Here is a 14872-nt window from a genome sequence, read left to right on the forward strand (position 1 = left end):
AGGAAAGCTTGCGGCCAAAAGACGTCACGCTCGACTTCACGCAGCTCTGGACAGTAAAGGACTGGCAATGTGGACTGCAATTTTGGGGCCTTTCTACTTAAGCACTGAAAGTGTTCGTCGCAGCGAGGACGAAATGCCTTGATTCCCAAATCTAAATTTCACTTGACGCGTGGCAGGACTTATCCTGCACGTAGCAAACTTCCCCAAAAATACTTGGCCTCACTCTGATCTATGTTCCAACTTCACCTTTGCGGGAAGATTTTACTTCTGGAGGAAAGCATTATCCACCGCAGGAGTTACCATCATCCCTGCTCCAGAAAAGGTCAAAGTCGTCAGATGCTTCCAACTTGACTGAAAGCGGGCGACATCAAGAGGCCCTCAACATGACAGGGCCTTCCTGAGATATGATCTCAAAGCTGCGATGGAACATTGACTCGTAGGCAGATTCGAACTGAGAAATGCGATTGACTAAGGACAGAAAGCATCTACTCAGGGAATGCTTCCAAAATCGCCGTAGTACACGCAGAGAGCCTGCAATCATAAGTTAGAGCGAGAGCGCTTCAATCGATTTAAAGATCTCCTACCTTGCTCGCACCTCTCAAGCAGTAGTGAGCCACCATAGTCTTCACGCCATCAGGGGCATACTTGGCAATCTGATTCAGATCCGACGTGCGCGGCAGGTACAGAACCAGATCTTTTGAGGCCTTGGTCAGCGCGCGGTAAAGCTCCTTTAATCCATAAGGCTGCATGATCTCGAGGTCAAAGACGGGCTGGTGGCGATAGCTTACGCCTCCCCACGGTGGACTGGCGAAGACGACGGCCTCTTTCATGCCGGGGAAGCGCTTGGGAATGATTTCGAGACAGTCGCCCTGGATCCACCAAATCTTGTTGGCGACGCCGTAGATCTCGGCATTGTGTTTTGCGCACTTGAGCGTCTCTGGGTCTTTTTCGATTGCAAAGACGCGCTCCCAGCGTCCCGAGAGCGCGAATGCGATGGCGTTGCCACCGACGCCAGCAAAGGCATCGATGATGGTTGTTTTTTCAGACCCGGCGGCTTTACCCACGTGTGTAGCAATGATTCTAAGCCTGTAAGCGAAATTTGAAAGACTTCCAGCAGCAACTTACTTTGCTACATTTTCTGGGGTGACACCAAACCATGCATCATCCGTTAGTAGGATGCCATCATCGTACTTCTCGAAGAGGTTATAGCGCTGGTGAAAATATCTTAATAAGTGTCAGATGCTCCAAAGCCACATCACTTCTGGGGCAACGCTTACTTTCGAATGTTGTATGGGACCTCATCGATGCTGTTGTAGTGCCATGCAACGGGCTCATACTCCTCTTCGTAGGCTTCGTCGCCGTAAATTTCGTATCCTTCTTCCATGGCTTGAATCGACGAGTCCGGACGGCGTGGTCGGGCCCTGATCTACCCGTAATCGAAAGCGTACGGGGCACACGGAGGACCGGAGACTCGAAATGGTAAATGTTGTGGAGCACAACGGAAACCAGCAAGGTGTGGTGAAAATGACGAGAGCAGCGCCGGGATGCAAGCGGGATGGAAGCTATGACCACCGTCCAAGCAGGGGTCCAAAACAGAAGACCACGACGACAACAGCTCCAGAGCCTGTCTCCTCAAAACCCCACCGCTCGCTCCGACGAACATCGAATACCCACACCGGCAACAAACCGAGTAGACCGGTCGCTACACAGTCAAGATGAGCATGTTTGGCGCCCTCAATCGCTTCATCGCGCGACTCGACGCCGAACCGCAAGAGCGCAGCAACGGCGGCGACAACGAGGCATGGGGTTTCCAGATCCTGCGCAACACCAACGACACGCTGCCGCTGGAGCCATGGTTCGACTTTGTCATTGGCATCAATGGACGGACGATTGTAAGACTTCTCTCAGGTCACAGTCCCAACAGATTTTTACGAATACCTTGCTAACCACGACACTCGCACAGGACAACCCGGACCCGACGCTCTTCGCCAAAGAGGTGCGCAACAGCGCGGGCAGCACCATCAGCCTGGGAATCTGGAGCGCCAAGGGTCAGCGCATCCGCGAGCTCTACGTGCCCATCCCCGCCGAGACGCCGACGCTGGGATTGTCACTGCAATGGACGCCGCTCTCCAGCACCGACGACGTCTGGCATATCCTCGACGTGTCTCCCAACTCGCCAGCCGATGTAGCAGGCCTGCTGCCATACGGTGACTACATCATCGGTAGCCCAGAGGGACTGGTTAAGGGCGAAAGCGGCCTCGGCGAGCTGGTCGAAGACTACGCCAACCGGCCGTTGCGCCTTTTCGTCTACAACCACGAATACAACGTCACGCGGCCCGTCACCATCACGCCGAGCCGCAGCTGGGGCGGCCAAGGGCTTCTGGGCTGCGTGCTCGGTTTCGGCGCGCTGCACCGGCTGCCCGCGCCTCTGGAAGAACCGCCCGCAGGACCTGGCGAAACCCTCTTCGACGGCTCCGACCACGCCGCTGCCGCTGCAACGGCACCGCAGTCCCAATACACGACCAACAACGCCGGCGGCCAGAATGGCTTCGAGCCCGCTCCGCTGACGCCGTCCTCCTTCTTCGTCCCCGCCGACGCCATGCCCGCGAGCTCGTCGCGCGCCTCGCCCGCCCCGCTCAACAGCACCAACACGCCTCCTCCCGCCGGAACACTGGCACCGCCACCTCCTCCCTCGTCATCATCATCCACCGCTCCTCCTCCGGCCGGCCGCCGAGCAAAACCGCGACATGCCCACGCAGCAAGCTCACGCGACGGCGGCGGCGGCATCGATGAGTACTTTGCCGAAGGCGAAGCCAAAAGCCGCGAGCTGGACTACGGGTCAGGGAGCGGCACGCCCAAGGGAGGCAGCAGGCCGCCGCCGCCGAAGGGAGGGCCGCCGAGAGCAGGGGGCCCGCCGAAGGATACCGGTAGCGCGGAGGCAAGCAAGCCGGGGAGTCCGCCGTCGGTGGAGGAGGAGAAGGCGCTGTTTGAAGGGGGCGAGGGCGAAGCTGAGGTGCTGGATGAGAAGCAGGGCTGATCATGGGAGAAGAATGAAAGAGTTGGAAAGCCGAGGAGAAGAAGAGATGGCATTGAATGATGCGAGAAGGCTATGCGTTGTATCATTATCATTGACGCCGGGTCATGTGCGACACGACACATACAGAAGATGGACATGCATCTACTTGCTGAATCGAGACCGCCGGGGAAAGAACTTCGAAAGCAAAAAAAGATGCACACATGCGAAGTCACAAGTGCCACTGAAACACAAAGACACGGCGAGGCATGTAGCGTAATGTAGCCTCGCGACCCGAGACAGTCCAAAATCGAATCAACAATCCCCCGCCCGTCCTCTATCTACATATGTATGGATCCATCTCAAATCAACTCATTGCCCAACTCGAACGGGGCACACCTCAGGGCATTGAAGGAGCAAGCATCACGCAGGAGGCTCTGTAAAGAATGATGGGCGTCGTGCAGTTCTTGCCATCATATCCCAAGCAAGCGTGCATCGCGTTCGCGCCTGGTTCTCCTCTACACCTACCTACCCTTGCAGGCAAAATATTCTCGTCTTGTCGGACTACATGATGTTGTATTTACATCCATGGTGTACCCACCGAGCAGGTAGCTATGTAGCTAGCCACTCAATCTAGGGTCGGCCGCGCAGGACGAGCATGATATGTACATGGTGTGAGGAGGTCCCGCTTAAGATTGGCGAGTTCTTTTCCTCCTGCGTGCTGCTGCTGCTGCTGCCACTATGGTTCTTGTCCATGTCCGGCATGGCCCAAGTTCATGACAGGCGTGCAGACGGGCAGGTAGTCGCTGCTGCTGCTTCTCCTCCTTCCAGTCTACGTCGAGATTCCTCCCGATGCGCCCACCGAATCCTTTCTCGTGCGCCCATGTCCGGGACCGCGAACATGATCACTCCTCGTCGTATTGTACAGAAAGATCGGCGCGACTTCTTTTCCCACCCTAGATTTCTCGCTGTGTTCAAAGTCTCGCAACAAAACGGACCTCATCTCACCCCCCCTTGACCCTCAACTCGTCACCGCTATCCAAGCGCTGAATGCGCGTCGGCACCTTCTTGACCTCGCCCTCGGCATTCACCACCATGGCGCGCCTGACGTCCTCGACGCCCATCTTGCGCGTCTTGACCATGCTGACGCCGACGCCGCGATTGCGCTTGTCGCCGTCGTGCGCCGCGACCCACGCGCGCGCCATGAGGCGCTTGGCAATGTCTGCGCCGCCGCCCTCGGCGCCCGTCGAGATGTTGCCGCCCAGGAACCACGGGTTGTCGACGCGGTCGAAGGCGTGCAGCAGCAGCGTCAGCGGCAGCGCCGCCTGCCCGATCAGCTGCGACGTCACGTATGGCTCGAGCAGCGCGTACGGCACGCCGTGGGGCGAGTAGAGGACGGAGAGGGTGGGTTCGCGGTCGCGGGTGGGAGAGGGGTCGGGGCAGCCGCCGGCGCCGGCACCAGTGAGGGCGCTGGCGATGGAGCTGTGCGAGACGGCGGAGCGCAGGGTCGAGGGGGTGTCGAGCAGCTGGAGGGGCGCCGAGATGGGCTTGGGGGGTTGCGGGGGCGTTTGGTTGGTGTCGCGGAGGCGGGCGGCGGCGACGGTCACGTCGATGGAGGCGGCCCTCGCCTTGGGGTTGGACTTGGGGCCGGATGAGGTGCTGGTGTTTGTAGACTGCGTCTGCAGGGAGCCGGTTTTGGCGTTGCGCGTGGTTCTGGTGGGCAGGTTGATTAGAGTTTGGCGATTAGGGGTCAGGACGCTGCTGGGAGCGCGATAGGTGATGCCAATGGCCTTGTGGAGGCCGGTAAAGTCGTTCTTCTGCGAAATGAGCGTGACGGTGACTTGGCCCGGGGAACCTGATGGCGTAAACGAGGGCACCTGTATGCGAAAAATGGTCGACTGGTCCGTCTCGGAAAAGTCTTGCAGGGCATGAATGATGTTTGGCTTGAAATGCTTCCATTTTCGAATCTTTGCAGCGGCAGCCGGCGCCGCGACAATGAGAGAGCGGGTATCTGGTGGCAGCTGCGTCAGGGTTTCTTTGTGGCAGTGGTCTGGTTTGTCCTGGGATATAATGACCATGTCCGGCTCCGGGAGATCGGCGAGAGAGGCCACGCATGGTTGGGCCTGGTGGTGCGATACGGAGAAGGCAGAGGTCAGGATTTTGGCGGGTCCCGTCAGCCATGGGTCTATCAGGACAGTAAAGGCGCCTGGAAATTGGGAGACTGAGGGCGTATCTGGAGCGATGGACGGGACGAAGACAAGCAGAAACGAGGCATCGCCATTTAGCGCCTTGACGACGAGCATAGTGCAGGACCTCTGGACGTGGTCGTCATGGCGAGAGGAGTCGGAGGCACATCAAAGAACGAGGAGAGCAGAGCAATGGATGGCGAGAGAGCGCGCGGCAGCATGTTGTCCTGGCGGATAATGTATCGATTGGAGGTGGTGGACGAGGCTTGGGGGCAAGATTAAGCGAGGTTGGTGGTCTTTGGCTTCTCGAAGGCGCGGAGAAGGACAGTCGTTTATCTGAGGAGAGTCTGACGCCAGCCGCGCAACCGAAGGCGCGCCACCGACCTGGTTGAAAAAGCCGACACGTTGAAGCAGCAGGGATTTAATGTTCAAGATGTTTTGCCGTTGGGCTAGGAGTGTGCTGGCCAAAGGCACAGCAGGAGTCAAGGGTCCTGATGGATCGCCGGGCAAGGAGCAGAGGCCTGCAAATTGAAGTGCACGGGCAGCTCGCATGTTCGCGGTCGCGGGCGCAGTTGGCGCAAAATGGCTGGCGGCCGTCAACCAGTGTAGAAATGATGATTTACGATATCAGATAGCCTTGGGCGCCCCTAATCGTCTGTGGCAAGCCTTCGGAACAGAAGGATCAAAGCCTTTTGCCAGGCGGTTGCCGAAAAGGGCGAATCTGCACTGTCGCGCTGCAATGCGCTGCGCTCCACTGCGTTGAGCCAGGAGACTTGCACATAGCCGATGCGTCGTGCCGTGTCGGGGTCGATGGTGGTGACTTGAGTTTTGCGCCATAGCTCCCACAGCTCTCCCACATGGAGCTTCAGCACCTACATGTAGCTACGAGGAGCTCCGGCAAGCTTGAGCTCTTTGAGCCACACAGCTCCAGGACCAGAACCGAGCAACGGAGAGAATGGCGCCAGATGAGCATAGCAGTGCAGAGGTTGGCCATGGCCCAGCAGATATTTTTTTTCTCACCGGGCGCGCCGGCCAATCACCGAGTCACCATCAGTCAGAGCTTGCAAAAAGAGAGGAACCCTAGTTCTGCACATCCCCGCATGTCCTTTCACTGAAAACCTAGCCCCTCCTCGACAGCTACCTTACCTTACCTAGCTCCCAATCTCTCTCCCACCTCAGCTACACCTCAGCTACAGTACACTACTCCCTACATCTACAGTACATTATCTCGACCACCTCGTCCGCTCGTCTCTTGTTCGCCGACACTCGCCTCCGCCGACCATTGACCTGCGCCCTCGACCATTCGACCGCTCCCTCGCTCGCCTCAACCACCCTTGTCTTCTTCTCGCTCTTGCGCCCGCTCCTCCTGCGTGCATGTTCTACCATGCCGCCCCCTCGCAACCTCACAAACTCCTTCTCCGTCTCCGACAGCACCAACGAGGTTGTCTGTCCGCTGCGCAACCAAGATGGCTCCAGCTGCCGGAAGCGCTGCCTCGGTGTGAGTTCCGCCCTGCTCCACTCCCGTCCCAGGTCGCCCGCAACGTCATCGATTCAGCCTCAGCCAAGAACAAGACGACTGACCGACACCAGGAGAAGCGGTATCGCTCCATGCAGGAGCACATTCGCCGCGCCCACCCCGAGCATTACATCCCGAAGCTGCCCGCAACCGAGGAGAGCTTTGCCCTGATGGTCAACACCCCGCCCCACGAGCGTCCTGCCCCTCCACCGACAAATGCTGCCCCTCCTCAAATATCAGCTGGTGCGTTTGCGGCTCAGAACATGACTGCCTCGTGGGCATATGGTCTGACTCCCTCAGGCCATGTCGGCGATGCTGCCGTATTCTACCCAGACGACGTCACTCCGCGATCGTCGGACGAGATGCGTCGCGCCTCGCTGCTGCCAGCCGCCAGCGCAGCCGCAGCACTGGCACAGCTCCACAACCACAGACCAGACTATGAATGGGACTCTGAACAGGTATGCCGTGAGCTCTGCGGTCGCTGAGCCAAGCTGGGAGCTGCCATTGCAGCAGCAGCGCATCACCATTCATTGCCATTTGCGCTCCTTGCGTTGCGACAAGCTGCTACTGGACTTTGCTAACCGTGACGACTCAGGATGTCCTGTCCGATCCAGAGTCCAAAAACAGGCAAAAGGCGCGCTTTGCGGTGGACCCGCAGCTCATGGGAGAAGGTGAATATGCTTACGGAAACACTTCGACGCCGCGCGAGCTGCTCCCCTCGTCGCTGGCCCACTCGCCACCAGGCCGTTCCTCGACCCTGCCCCCCATTCCTCGTTCCAACAAGTCGCGCCCACGCAAGAATTCCGTCACGCAGAATGCTCGCCGCCCAAAGCACGAAAAGGGCAGGTCGAGGGAAATGGCGCGGCGCATGAGCCACGACCGCAAAGCATTCTCGGTCGAACCCCCAAGCTCCACCACCAATGCCTATGGCAAGCGATGGGAGGATCTTATTGATGCTGCAGCTTCGGCCACTGAAGAAGACAGTAGGGATCTGACACCGGTATGTGCCATTGTTGCACGAAATTTGGCTTCAGACGTTTGAACTCACGCTGCACCGTAGATCCCCGGGTCGCCCCACCACCACCACCTGAACCGTGCCTCGCTGCCGCCCTATGTGGCTTCCCAATTCCAATCCTACCACGCCTCACCACTGCAGAACACGTTGACGCCGCCACCGCCCGACCACTCGGGACTTGAGCCCTTTCCCTCGGTCGAGTCGTCCATCGAGTCCACCCAATCGGGACACAATTTTCACATTTCGTCCCAGGGCCTGTCAGACTCGTCTCCGACATATGGACAGACGGTACACATTTACTGCGCTGCGTGTCGAAGATTGTCCCTCCTGCGCGCAAGCTACGCGTGCACCGAGTGCATCTGCGGCTTGTGCCAGGACTGCGTCGACGTCCTCTCGAGCGAACAAAACCGTAACCGTGCCCGTTGTCCCAAATGCGGTACAATTGGCGGTAAATTCAAGCCCTTTCAATTGGACATCAGGTGAGGCGTACTTTGCGCGCAATCTGCGGTAGGTCCCTGACGCACCCAAACAGCGCGTCCGATCTTTTTTCCTTTTCCAAAGACGAACCGACGTACATATGGTGACCATTGCGCCTCGTTCCTTTCTGACATCTTGTCATTCTTCGTATTCCCCACCATTTCTTCATTCTCTCTGAAATCTGCGATTCTTTTTTTTTTTTTTTTTGGGGGTTTTCATGGGTATACCCTAGAGTCGGAAAGCAAGCGAGCACACGCGCAAATCCAGCAAGCACCGCAGTCAAACGGAAAGGGCTCGAAATCTGCTGTTGCTGACGATACACACGAACACACATCATTACTATCTTGCATTCTTTGAGAGGGGAGAAGGGGCTACGGCAATATTTGCCTGCCTTTTTTGTCGATTCCTTTTTTGCATCACCCCACAATCAACCACCACATGCATAGACTGGATTTGGATTTTGTTTTCTCCCTCGCGTCTTGGGCAAAGTTGGCGTTCAACGGAGTTGGTTCTGGCTTATCTGACTTTGAAATTTGCTTCTTTTCCCCCACTGGAGCAAAGGCGACAATCGAATATGGGTTGGAATAGACTGTTGCGCTGCGGCCGCGACGCACGCACGCACGCATCATTTTCTGAACGGAACGGAATGGATGAGACGGAATAATGACTTGCTGCGTTTTGGGAATCAGTATTTGGGATCTGGGATTTTTTTGATTTTTCAGGGGTTGGCTGGTTGGTTGGTAAACCATTGGGATTGGGGATAAGGACTGGAATACGCGTAGGGTAGGCAGGCTTCTACGGGCTTTTGGCGAAAAGGCCCTCTGCCCCTATCGGCCCTCTGCCCCTATAGGACGTATAGTATTTGCCAATTGGGAACGACGGCGTTGGTTGTCTTGCGACACACGCCGCTGCCGTGCATGTTCAGAGTAAAAAAGTTAAAACCCCCCCCTGTTTTTCCCAACATGAGAATAGGGGACGCGGGGAAACCTTTTGTGTGTCTGGGTGCTGGATTGCCATTGCCTATGTACTTGGACAGAAGGACGGGAACGGGCTAGGTGTGGGAAACATTCAAAAAGCCCCGTTGCTGCCATTCATTCCCCCCGAGACCAAGTACAGCGCAATCCCCCCTCCCTCCTCCCCATGATCGACTTCAGGTAAGCCAAGCTGATACTCCGTTCTACGGCGCGGTAGACCAAGCAGTCGCAGTCGTCGCCGCCGGAGCATATAAGCTACATGTAGGTATGTGGTGATGGGAGGAGGGCGGGCCACTTTTTTCAAATTCAAAAATATATATATATATATATATATATGTATATATACTTGGCGGATGATGCCAAGTCGCAGTGAGTGTGCCTCCTTCACCTCAAAAGGAGGATTGATTTCCTACACATCCCCATGTAGTGGATTCTTCTGAACGGAATGGGGGGAATCAATGCCCCGTGTGTGATGAATCTTTTCTTGGAATGGATTAAATGGGGTGGACGGGAGGCAAATGGGATGGATGGGGTGCGTGTTTCGTAACATGTCCCCAAGTTTGGGTGTAGACATGTAGACACTTCTGACGTTGCAATCGGAGTGCAGAAGGAACTTAATTGCGAGTTGACAATGGGAACATTCATAAGGTGACGCAAGGCTGGCTTGGTGGAGTGATGTCAAGAGTTTTGATTTTTTGGCAACGACCGTACGTGCTGCGTGGGTGACTGGCGAAGACTTTGCACTTTGATTGGGCTGGGCTTGGAATCCTCTCTCTCGGGTGCTGTCATGTCATTGGAACATTTCTCCGTTTGTGCTGGAATGCAGGCAGTCTCGAGGCGCAAATGATGCCGGATTCACAGGTGAGCACTCTTCGAAGGGACAGACATTGTTCGCGGAGTTGGCAGCGGTAGATCTTTCTGCGAGCAAGTTAGCTGGCTATTCAAGTCTGCCTTTTCGTGTAAAGTTTGCGACTCGATGTGGAACTCAGAGTGTGAATACGTTTCTCAACAGGGTATTTCAGACAGGGATAACTAGTGATAATGCTCATCCTTGTGCGCGGCGGCATGGTGGTGTGAAAAGAAGACGATCAAAAACGTACCTTTGGGAGGAGGGCCGACAGGCGTGAATGCTGCGAGACAGATTCAGCACCAATGTCACCTTCACACATGAGTGCAAAGCTCCATGTTCGCCGTGGACGATCCGTCAGATTAAAATCTACATGAGATGCCCAATGTCTTGTTCCGCTCCCCTCCGCACTGCCAGTGGGTATATCTAAGCAGCAATGGTGACCTCAACCTCAACACCGGCCTCGATGTTGATGATGATCTGCTTGACGACCTCGGTGGGGGCGTTGAGGCTGCAAAAAAAGTCGCGTCAGTCTACTGGTCCTGCGAGCCCGCTGATCGGGGGAAGTGTGGAGGGATCTGTCTTACTCGATGAGGCGCTTGTGGATGCGCATCTCGTAGGTGTCCCAGGTCTTGGAACCCTCACCGCAAGGCGTCTTGCGGGTGGTGACCTTGAGGTTCTTGGTGGGCAGGCGGACGGGGCCCTTGACGCGGAGGTCCTTGTTCTTGGCGCGGTCGATGAGCTCCTGGCAGACCTTCTCGAGCGACTGGACCTTGCGCGAGGTCAGGGTGATGCGGATCTTGTGGATCTTGGGACCCTCGGAAAAGTCCTTCTCCTTGTTGTAAGACATTTTTGGCGATTCTGCAGGCGACAAGCTGTTAGCGGGTTGAGGTTGACGACGGATGCTGCGCGGTGCGGCTGCTGGCATGCGCGCGATTGATTGGTTTCGACGTACGGTTATGAAGATGAAAATCCAGTCAAGACTCGGAGGGTTCCTCTCGGTAACGTGATGACTGGCAGCTGTCGTGTTGCTGAAGAAGAGAAGTTTGGTGTTGCGGGCGCATTTTCGGCAAATGTGCGTTGTTCGGAAAAATCTTGGCGCACTAGCACGCCTTCGGACTAGCGCACATCAAACAGTCTACATGCGGTCATCGCTGACGGTGTCTGCAAAAGAGCACCTTCAGCATCAGTCACGCCGTCCTTAATGTGATCTCTGTCGTTTCTGCTTTCGAGTCGCAGTCTTTCTCCTTCCTCTCCTCTACCTCTCTCCGTCATTGATCGTTGCATCTGACTTTTGAAACGATGCCTCTTCCGCCTCTTGCTCCCTTTCCTCCATCTTCTGTCCGACGCAGCATTCCACCTGCCGAATGGGAATCATGTCTTGACGCTTGGATCACGCTTGCTGGAGCGCATTTGCATCTCTCTCAAACCGAGTTTTCACAAGCAGCTGCAGATGAAGGCCATCTGGTTTCTTTCCTGACGTCTTACTTCCAGGAGGCGGCCAAGGCTACCGGGAACGACTCTCAATTTCAGTCCAAGAAGGCACATGAGCTTAAGAAGCAATGTTTCCTACTGTCACATAGGTTGCTCTCAGCAGAAAAGATTCCGCAGAAACTCCTTGACTGGACTTTTCTTTCAAATCTCAGCCACGTGTTCATGCGCAGTGAGCGATTAAGAGAACTGCTATCCAGTCTGTGGAAGAAGAATGGCGACCAGATCGAGGCAGGCCTGCAAAGGCTAAAGTCATCTCTGACAAAGACTCTGGAGTCAAGCACCCCAGCAACAGCAGAAGAATCCCTGAAGGACCTTGTGCCGTTGTTGCACACCTCTCCGGAAGTTGCGACCTTTTTCATCGCCGGCACCGACTTTCTGGATTCTCTCTGCGCAAGCTATACCAAATCATCACCGGAGTTTCGGGCAAAAATTGTCACCGTCGCGTCACTAGCATTGCTCTCCTTGACGAAAGGAGAGAAACCAAGCTACTCCCTCCTCTCAGACACTCTGTACAGCTTGAAAAGCAACGCAGAGACAGTAGCAGAGTCAAGCCTGCAACCTTCCCTCTTATCCGATCTCGTCACCAATACTCCTCTGATAGCGCGCATCAGAGATAGTGGAAGCGCCGACGAGGGCGTCCGGGTCAAGAACTTTGCCGAGACTCTGTCTTCCTTTAGACAGCCGAGTTTGGCGAGGCCGAAACAAATTGCGCGACGCAAGGCCGACAAGGGCAAGGGAAGAGCATTGGATGATGAGTTTGGCCATGCAGCTGGGAGCGTCAATGTTCACCAGATGAGTCTAGTCACTCAGATACAAGACCTGTTCCCAGACCTCGGATCTGGCTTCATCATTCAGTGCTTGCGCGAATACAACGACGATGTTGAGCAAGTCACGGCACACCTTCTCGACGATTCGCTCCCGCCACATCTCAAGAATGCTGACCGGGCAGCGCAACTTCCGCCAACCATCCAGGAGAAGACAGTTCATCACCACTCCGCACTGGAGCCTCGCTCTACGCCTGTTCCGGAAAGACGCAACATTTTCGACAATGACGAACTCGACCAGCTCACGGTCGATGCGTCGCGGTTGCACATTGGGCGCAAGAATGAAAATCTGACAGCGGACAAAATACTGGCGGACAAAAAAGCTGCCCCGAACAAGGCTGCCATTTTGTCTGCCTTGGCAACCTTTGACTTGGATGATGATGAGCGCGATGACACGTACGATGTGGAAGACGTCGGTGGCACGGTTGATTCGGCTGTTCCAGGCAACGACGAAGCGGCTGAATTGCGCGACAAGAATGAAGAGGCCCTGTTCCGCGCCTACTCTCTTTCAAAGGACACGTTCAACAGGGATACCTCGACACGGCGGAGCAAGGCAAGAGAGGCACTAAAGAGCGAGACTGGGATGACGGATGAAGCGATAGAGGGCTGGTCCATCATGCTGGCTAGGGACCCGCGGAATCTGAAGCGGCTGGAGGCAAAGTTCTCCACCTTTGACGGGCAACAACGCGAGATTGCTTCAACAAGATGGAGGGACAGTCCCGCTGGGTCAGGAACCGAGGACAGCGAGGGTCAAGGAGGTCGCGGTGGGTTTCGCGGCAGAGGTGGGAGAGGCCGCGGGCGAGGGCGAGGTGGACGTGGTGGTGGTGGTGGACAAGCCGACGCCAGCAGCGCTGCCGGCCCGGCCAGCGACAAGCAGACGCAGGCCAACAGGCATCGGAAGGAGGCAAACAAGTCATCGCGCGCAAATCACAACCGGCGTGATCAGCGCGCTCGCAAAATGGCCAGAGGTGGTGGACTTGCAGGCTAGATGGGGCCATGATGAAGCTGCGGTCAGAAGAAGCGAGCTTGCATTGTCTGGCGGATATTGATACCCGAGTCTGTGGATCAAAAAGAGTGTCGGGTGGGCTCCACGGCGGTGTGTACCTAAAAAGTCGGTGGTTGTTTCCTCCAAAGCTGGCATCTCGACTGTCAATCAGCCCGCTTTTGGAACCACGTCGTCTACTTGTGCCCAATCGGTCAAACAGATCGACGTTTGACGTGCAGGTAGACCGGGGAAGGCGAAAAGTGAAAGAGCGACACAGGGAGATGACTGTTGAGGGACACGTACCGACTCCAATCACATTCAACCGTAATCAGCCAGAACGTCTTTTCTCGACAGTTTCCAGGACCAGTGTTGTGGAAAATTGGTCATGGCTTTGACCTCGCCAAAGTGTGTGATGGAAGAAGTCGCGAACCCCGAGGATTCCTGCTTCCTGGGGAGAGGAAAACATTGGAGCTTCTGGCAGCTCGATGGTGGGGAGAACTTGGAATGGGATGGTTGTATGGGACATTCAAGTGCTCGCACTTTGGCGTTTGACTACTTGTCGCCAACTTCTTTCCTCGGCCAACTTTTTTCCTCAATCTTGCTTCCCAAGAATGCGTCTATCGACAAGCTCAACGTGCCCACGTTACAAGGTTTGCAGAGATACAATTATTACCCCTGCCCAGACCTTCTTAAAAAGTGAAAGACTTTGGATAACACATTGCGCGAGTTAGGTCTGTGCTGTGGATTTCCGCCTACATCCAGGCCATTGTCATACATAAAATTCTCAGCTTCTCGTAAATTGGCTTTCTGCGCCGGATGCCATCAGCCAAGCAAGCAGTCCCTCTATACTTCCTTCCTTTCAGCACCAGCCAACCGTGGCTCTCATCCCTACGTCTCACAGTCTGAAGCTTTTTCCAAGAATTTCTTTTCGACACATGCTCAACTCCAGTTTTCCGACACAAAGCAAGCTGCCAGCCAACAAGAAGTTTGGTATAAGCGAGTGTACAGACTGCATGCACACTGTTGCGGATTGCCACATTTAACGAGTGTGTTTCAGCCAAGTTGCACAGAGGTGACGCACACGGGTGCTTCTTAGACACACAGAGAAGCAATATTCTCCATTTCAGGGTCCAGAGGTTGCTACGTTACAATATCACTCTACGTCGTCGTCGGTTCTACAGCATCCCAAAGCCTGGAACCACCATCATTTTCTCGCTAGTACTTTTGGTCGCCACGTTGCTTTGCTGGTCCGAGACTTTAAAGCAAAACTCACAGCACATACCGGAGAGAGAGACTGTGGCGACTTGGAGAATTTGGCGATGTAAAAGAAGAGCAAGGATCGGGAGTATCGAGGAACCCCAGCTCCAAGTCATGAGAGCATTCAATCCGGGGTTGGGCTCGAAAAAGCAGTCAAAATGGTTGCGTGTACCACTTGCAACCAAGTCTCGATCGTTGACAGACCGCGAGCACAACGCTATCTGCTCTCTCTCCACCTCGTCACGGTCTGCCAAGTCAATGCAGAGCCACTCGCCCAAGAACAA

General features: G+C 55.5%; 7 protein-coding genes across 7 annotated transcripts; 4 read left to right on the forward strand and 3 right to left on the reverse strand.

Annotated features, from left to right (window-relative positions):
- Nucleotides 1-61: 61 nt before the first annotated feature.
- On the reverse strand, nucleotides 62-1506 carry BKA78DRAFT_326723 (RNA cap guanine-N2 methyltransferase-domain-containing protein). The gene is made up of 4 exons (XM_066889457.1): nucleotides 1278-1506; nucleotides 1126-1224; nucleotides 585-1080; nucleotides 62-531 (listed from the first exon to the last, which is right to left on the reverse strand). The coding sequence occupies exons 1-4, from the start codon at nucleotides 1382-1384 to the stop codon at nucleotides 490-492; spliced, it is 744 nt and encodes a 247-aa protein (XP_066739191.1). The 5' UTR covers nucleotides 1385-1506; the 3' UTR covers nucleotides 62-489.
- Nucleotides 1507-1603: 97 nt separating this feature from the next.
- Nucleotides 1604-3364, forward strand: BKA78DRAFT_274239 (GRASP55/65 PDZ-like domain-containing protein). The gene is made up of 3 exons (XM_066885551.1): nucleotides 1604-1892; nucleotides 1964-2508; nucleotides 2611-3364. The coding sequence occupies exons 1-3, from the start codon at nucleotides 1716-1718 to the stop codon at nucleotides 3035-3037; spliced, it is 1149 nt and encodes a 382-aa protein (XP_066739192.1). The 5' UTR covers nucleotides 1604-1715; the 3' UTR covers nucleotides 3038-3364.
- On the forward strand, nucleotides 3365-4253 carry BKA78DRAFT_326728 (uncharacterized protein). Its single transcript, XM_066889458.1, has one exon. The coding sequence runs from the start codon at nucleotides 3672-3674 to the stop codon at nucleotides 4029-4031; it is 360 nt and encodes a 119-aa protein (XP_066739193.1). The 5' UTR covers nucleotides 3365-3671; the 3' UTR covers nucleotides 4032-4253.
- BKA78DRAFT_333937 (uncharacterized protein) lies at nucleotides 4018-5316 on the reverse strand (the record flags this gene model as incomplete). The annotated part of the gene is made up of 2 exons (XM_066890146.1): nucleotides 4018-4539; nucleotides 4771-5316. 2 exons carry the CDS (start codon nucleotides 5314-5316, stop codon nucleotides 4018-4020), a joined length of 1068 nt encoding a protein of 355 aa, XP_066739194.1.
- Nucleotides 5317-6284: 968 nt separating this feature from the next.
- Nucleotides 6285-8414, forward strand: BKA78DRAFT_326731 (uncharacterized protein). The gene is made up of 4 exons (XM_066889459.1): nucleotides 6285-6697; nucleotides 6790-7173; nucleotides 7311-7715; nucleotides 7776-8414. The coding sequence occupies exons 1-4, from the start codon at nucleotides 6584-6586 to the stop codon at nucleotides 8211-8213; spliced, it is 1341 nt and encodes a 446-aa protein (XP_066739195.1). The 5' UTR covers nucleotides 6285-6583; the 3' UTR covers nucleotides 8214-8414.
- A 2040-nt stretch (nucleotides 8415-10454) lies between these two features.
- On the reverse strand, nucleotides 10455-11060 carry BKA78DRAFT_289577 (40S ribosomal protein uS10; the record flags this gene model as incomplete). Its single annotated transcript, XM_066885770.1, has 3 exons — nucleotides 10984-11060; nucleotides 10616-10889; nucleotides 10455-10539 (listed from the first exon to the last, which is right to left on the reverse strand). Exons 2-3 carry the CDS (start codon nucleotides 10876-10878, stop codon nucleotides 10455-10457), a joined length of 348 nt encoding a protein of 115 aa, XP_066739196.1. The 5' UTR covers nucleotides 10879-10889; nucleotides 10984-11060.
- Nucleotides 11061-11330: 270 nt separating this feature from the next.
- BKA78DRAFT_258440 (uncharacterized protein) lies at nucleotides 11331-13334 on the forward strand (the record flags this gene model as incomplete). The annotated part of the gene is made up of 1 exon (XM_066885282.1): nucleotides 11331-13334. The coding sequence occupies one exon, from the start codon at nucleotides 11331-11333 to the stop codon at nucleotides 13332-13334; it is 2004 nt and encodes a 667-aa protein (XP_066739197.1).
- Between the last annotated feature and the right edge of the window lie 1538 nt (nucleotides 13335-14872).

The sequence above is a fragment of the Phyllosticta capitalensis genome, assembly GCF_038381095.1.
Source record: "Phyllosticta capitalensis strain CBS 128856 chromosome Unknown BKA78scaffold_12, whole genome shotgun sequence".
Lineage (NCBI taxonomy): Eukaryota > Fungi > Ascomycota > Dothideomycetes > Botryosphaeriales > Phyllostictaceae > Phyllosticta > Phyllosticta capitalensis.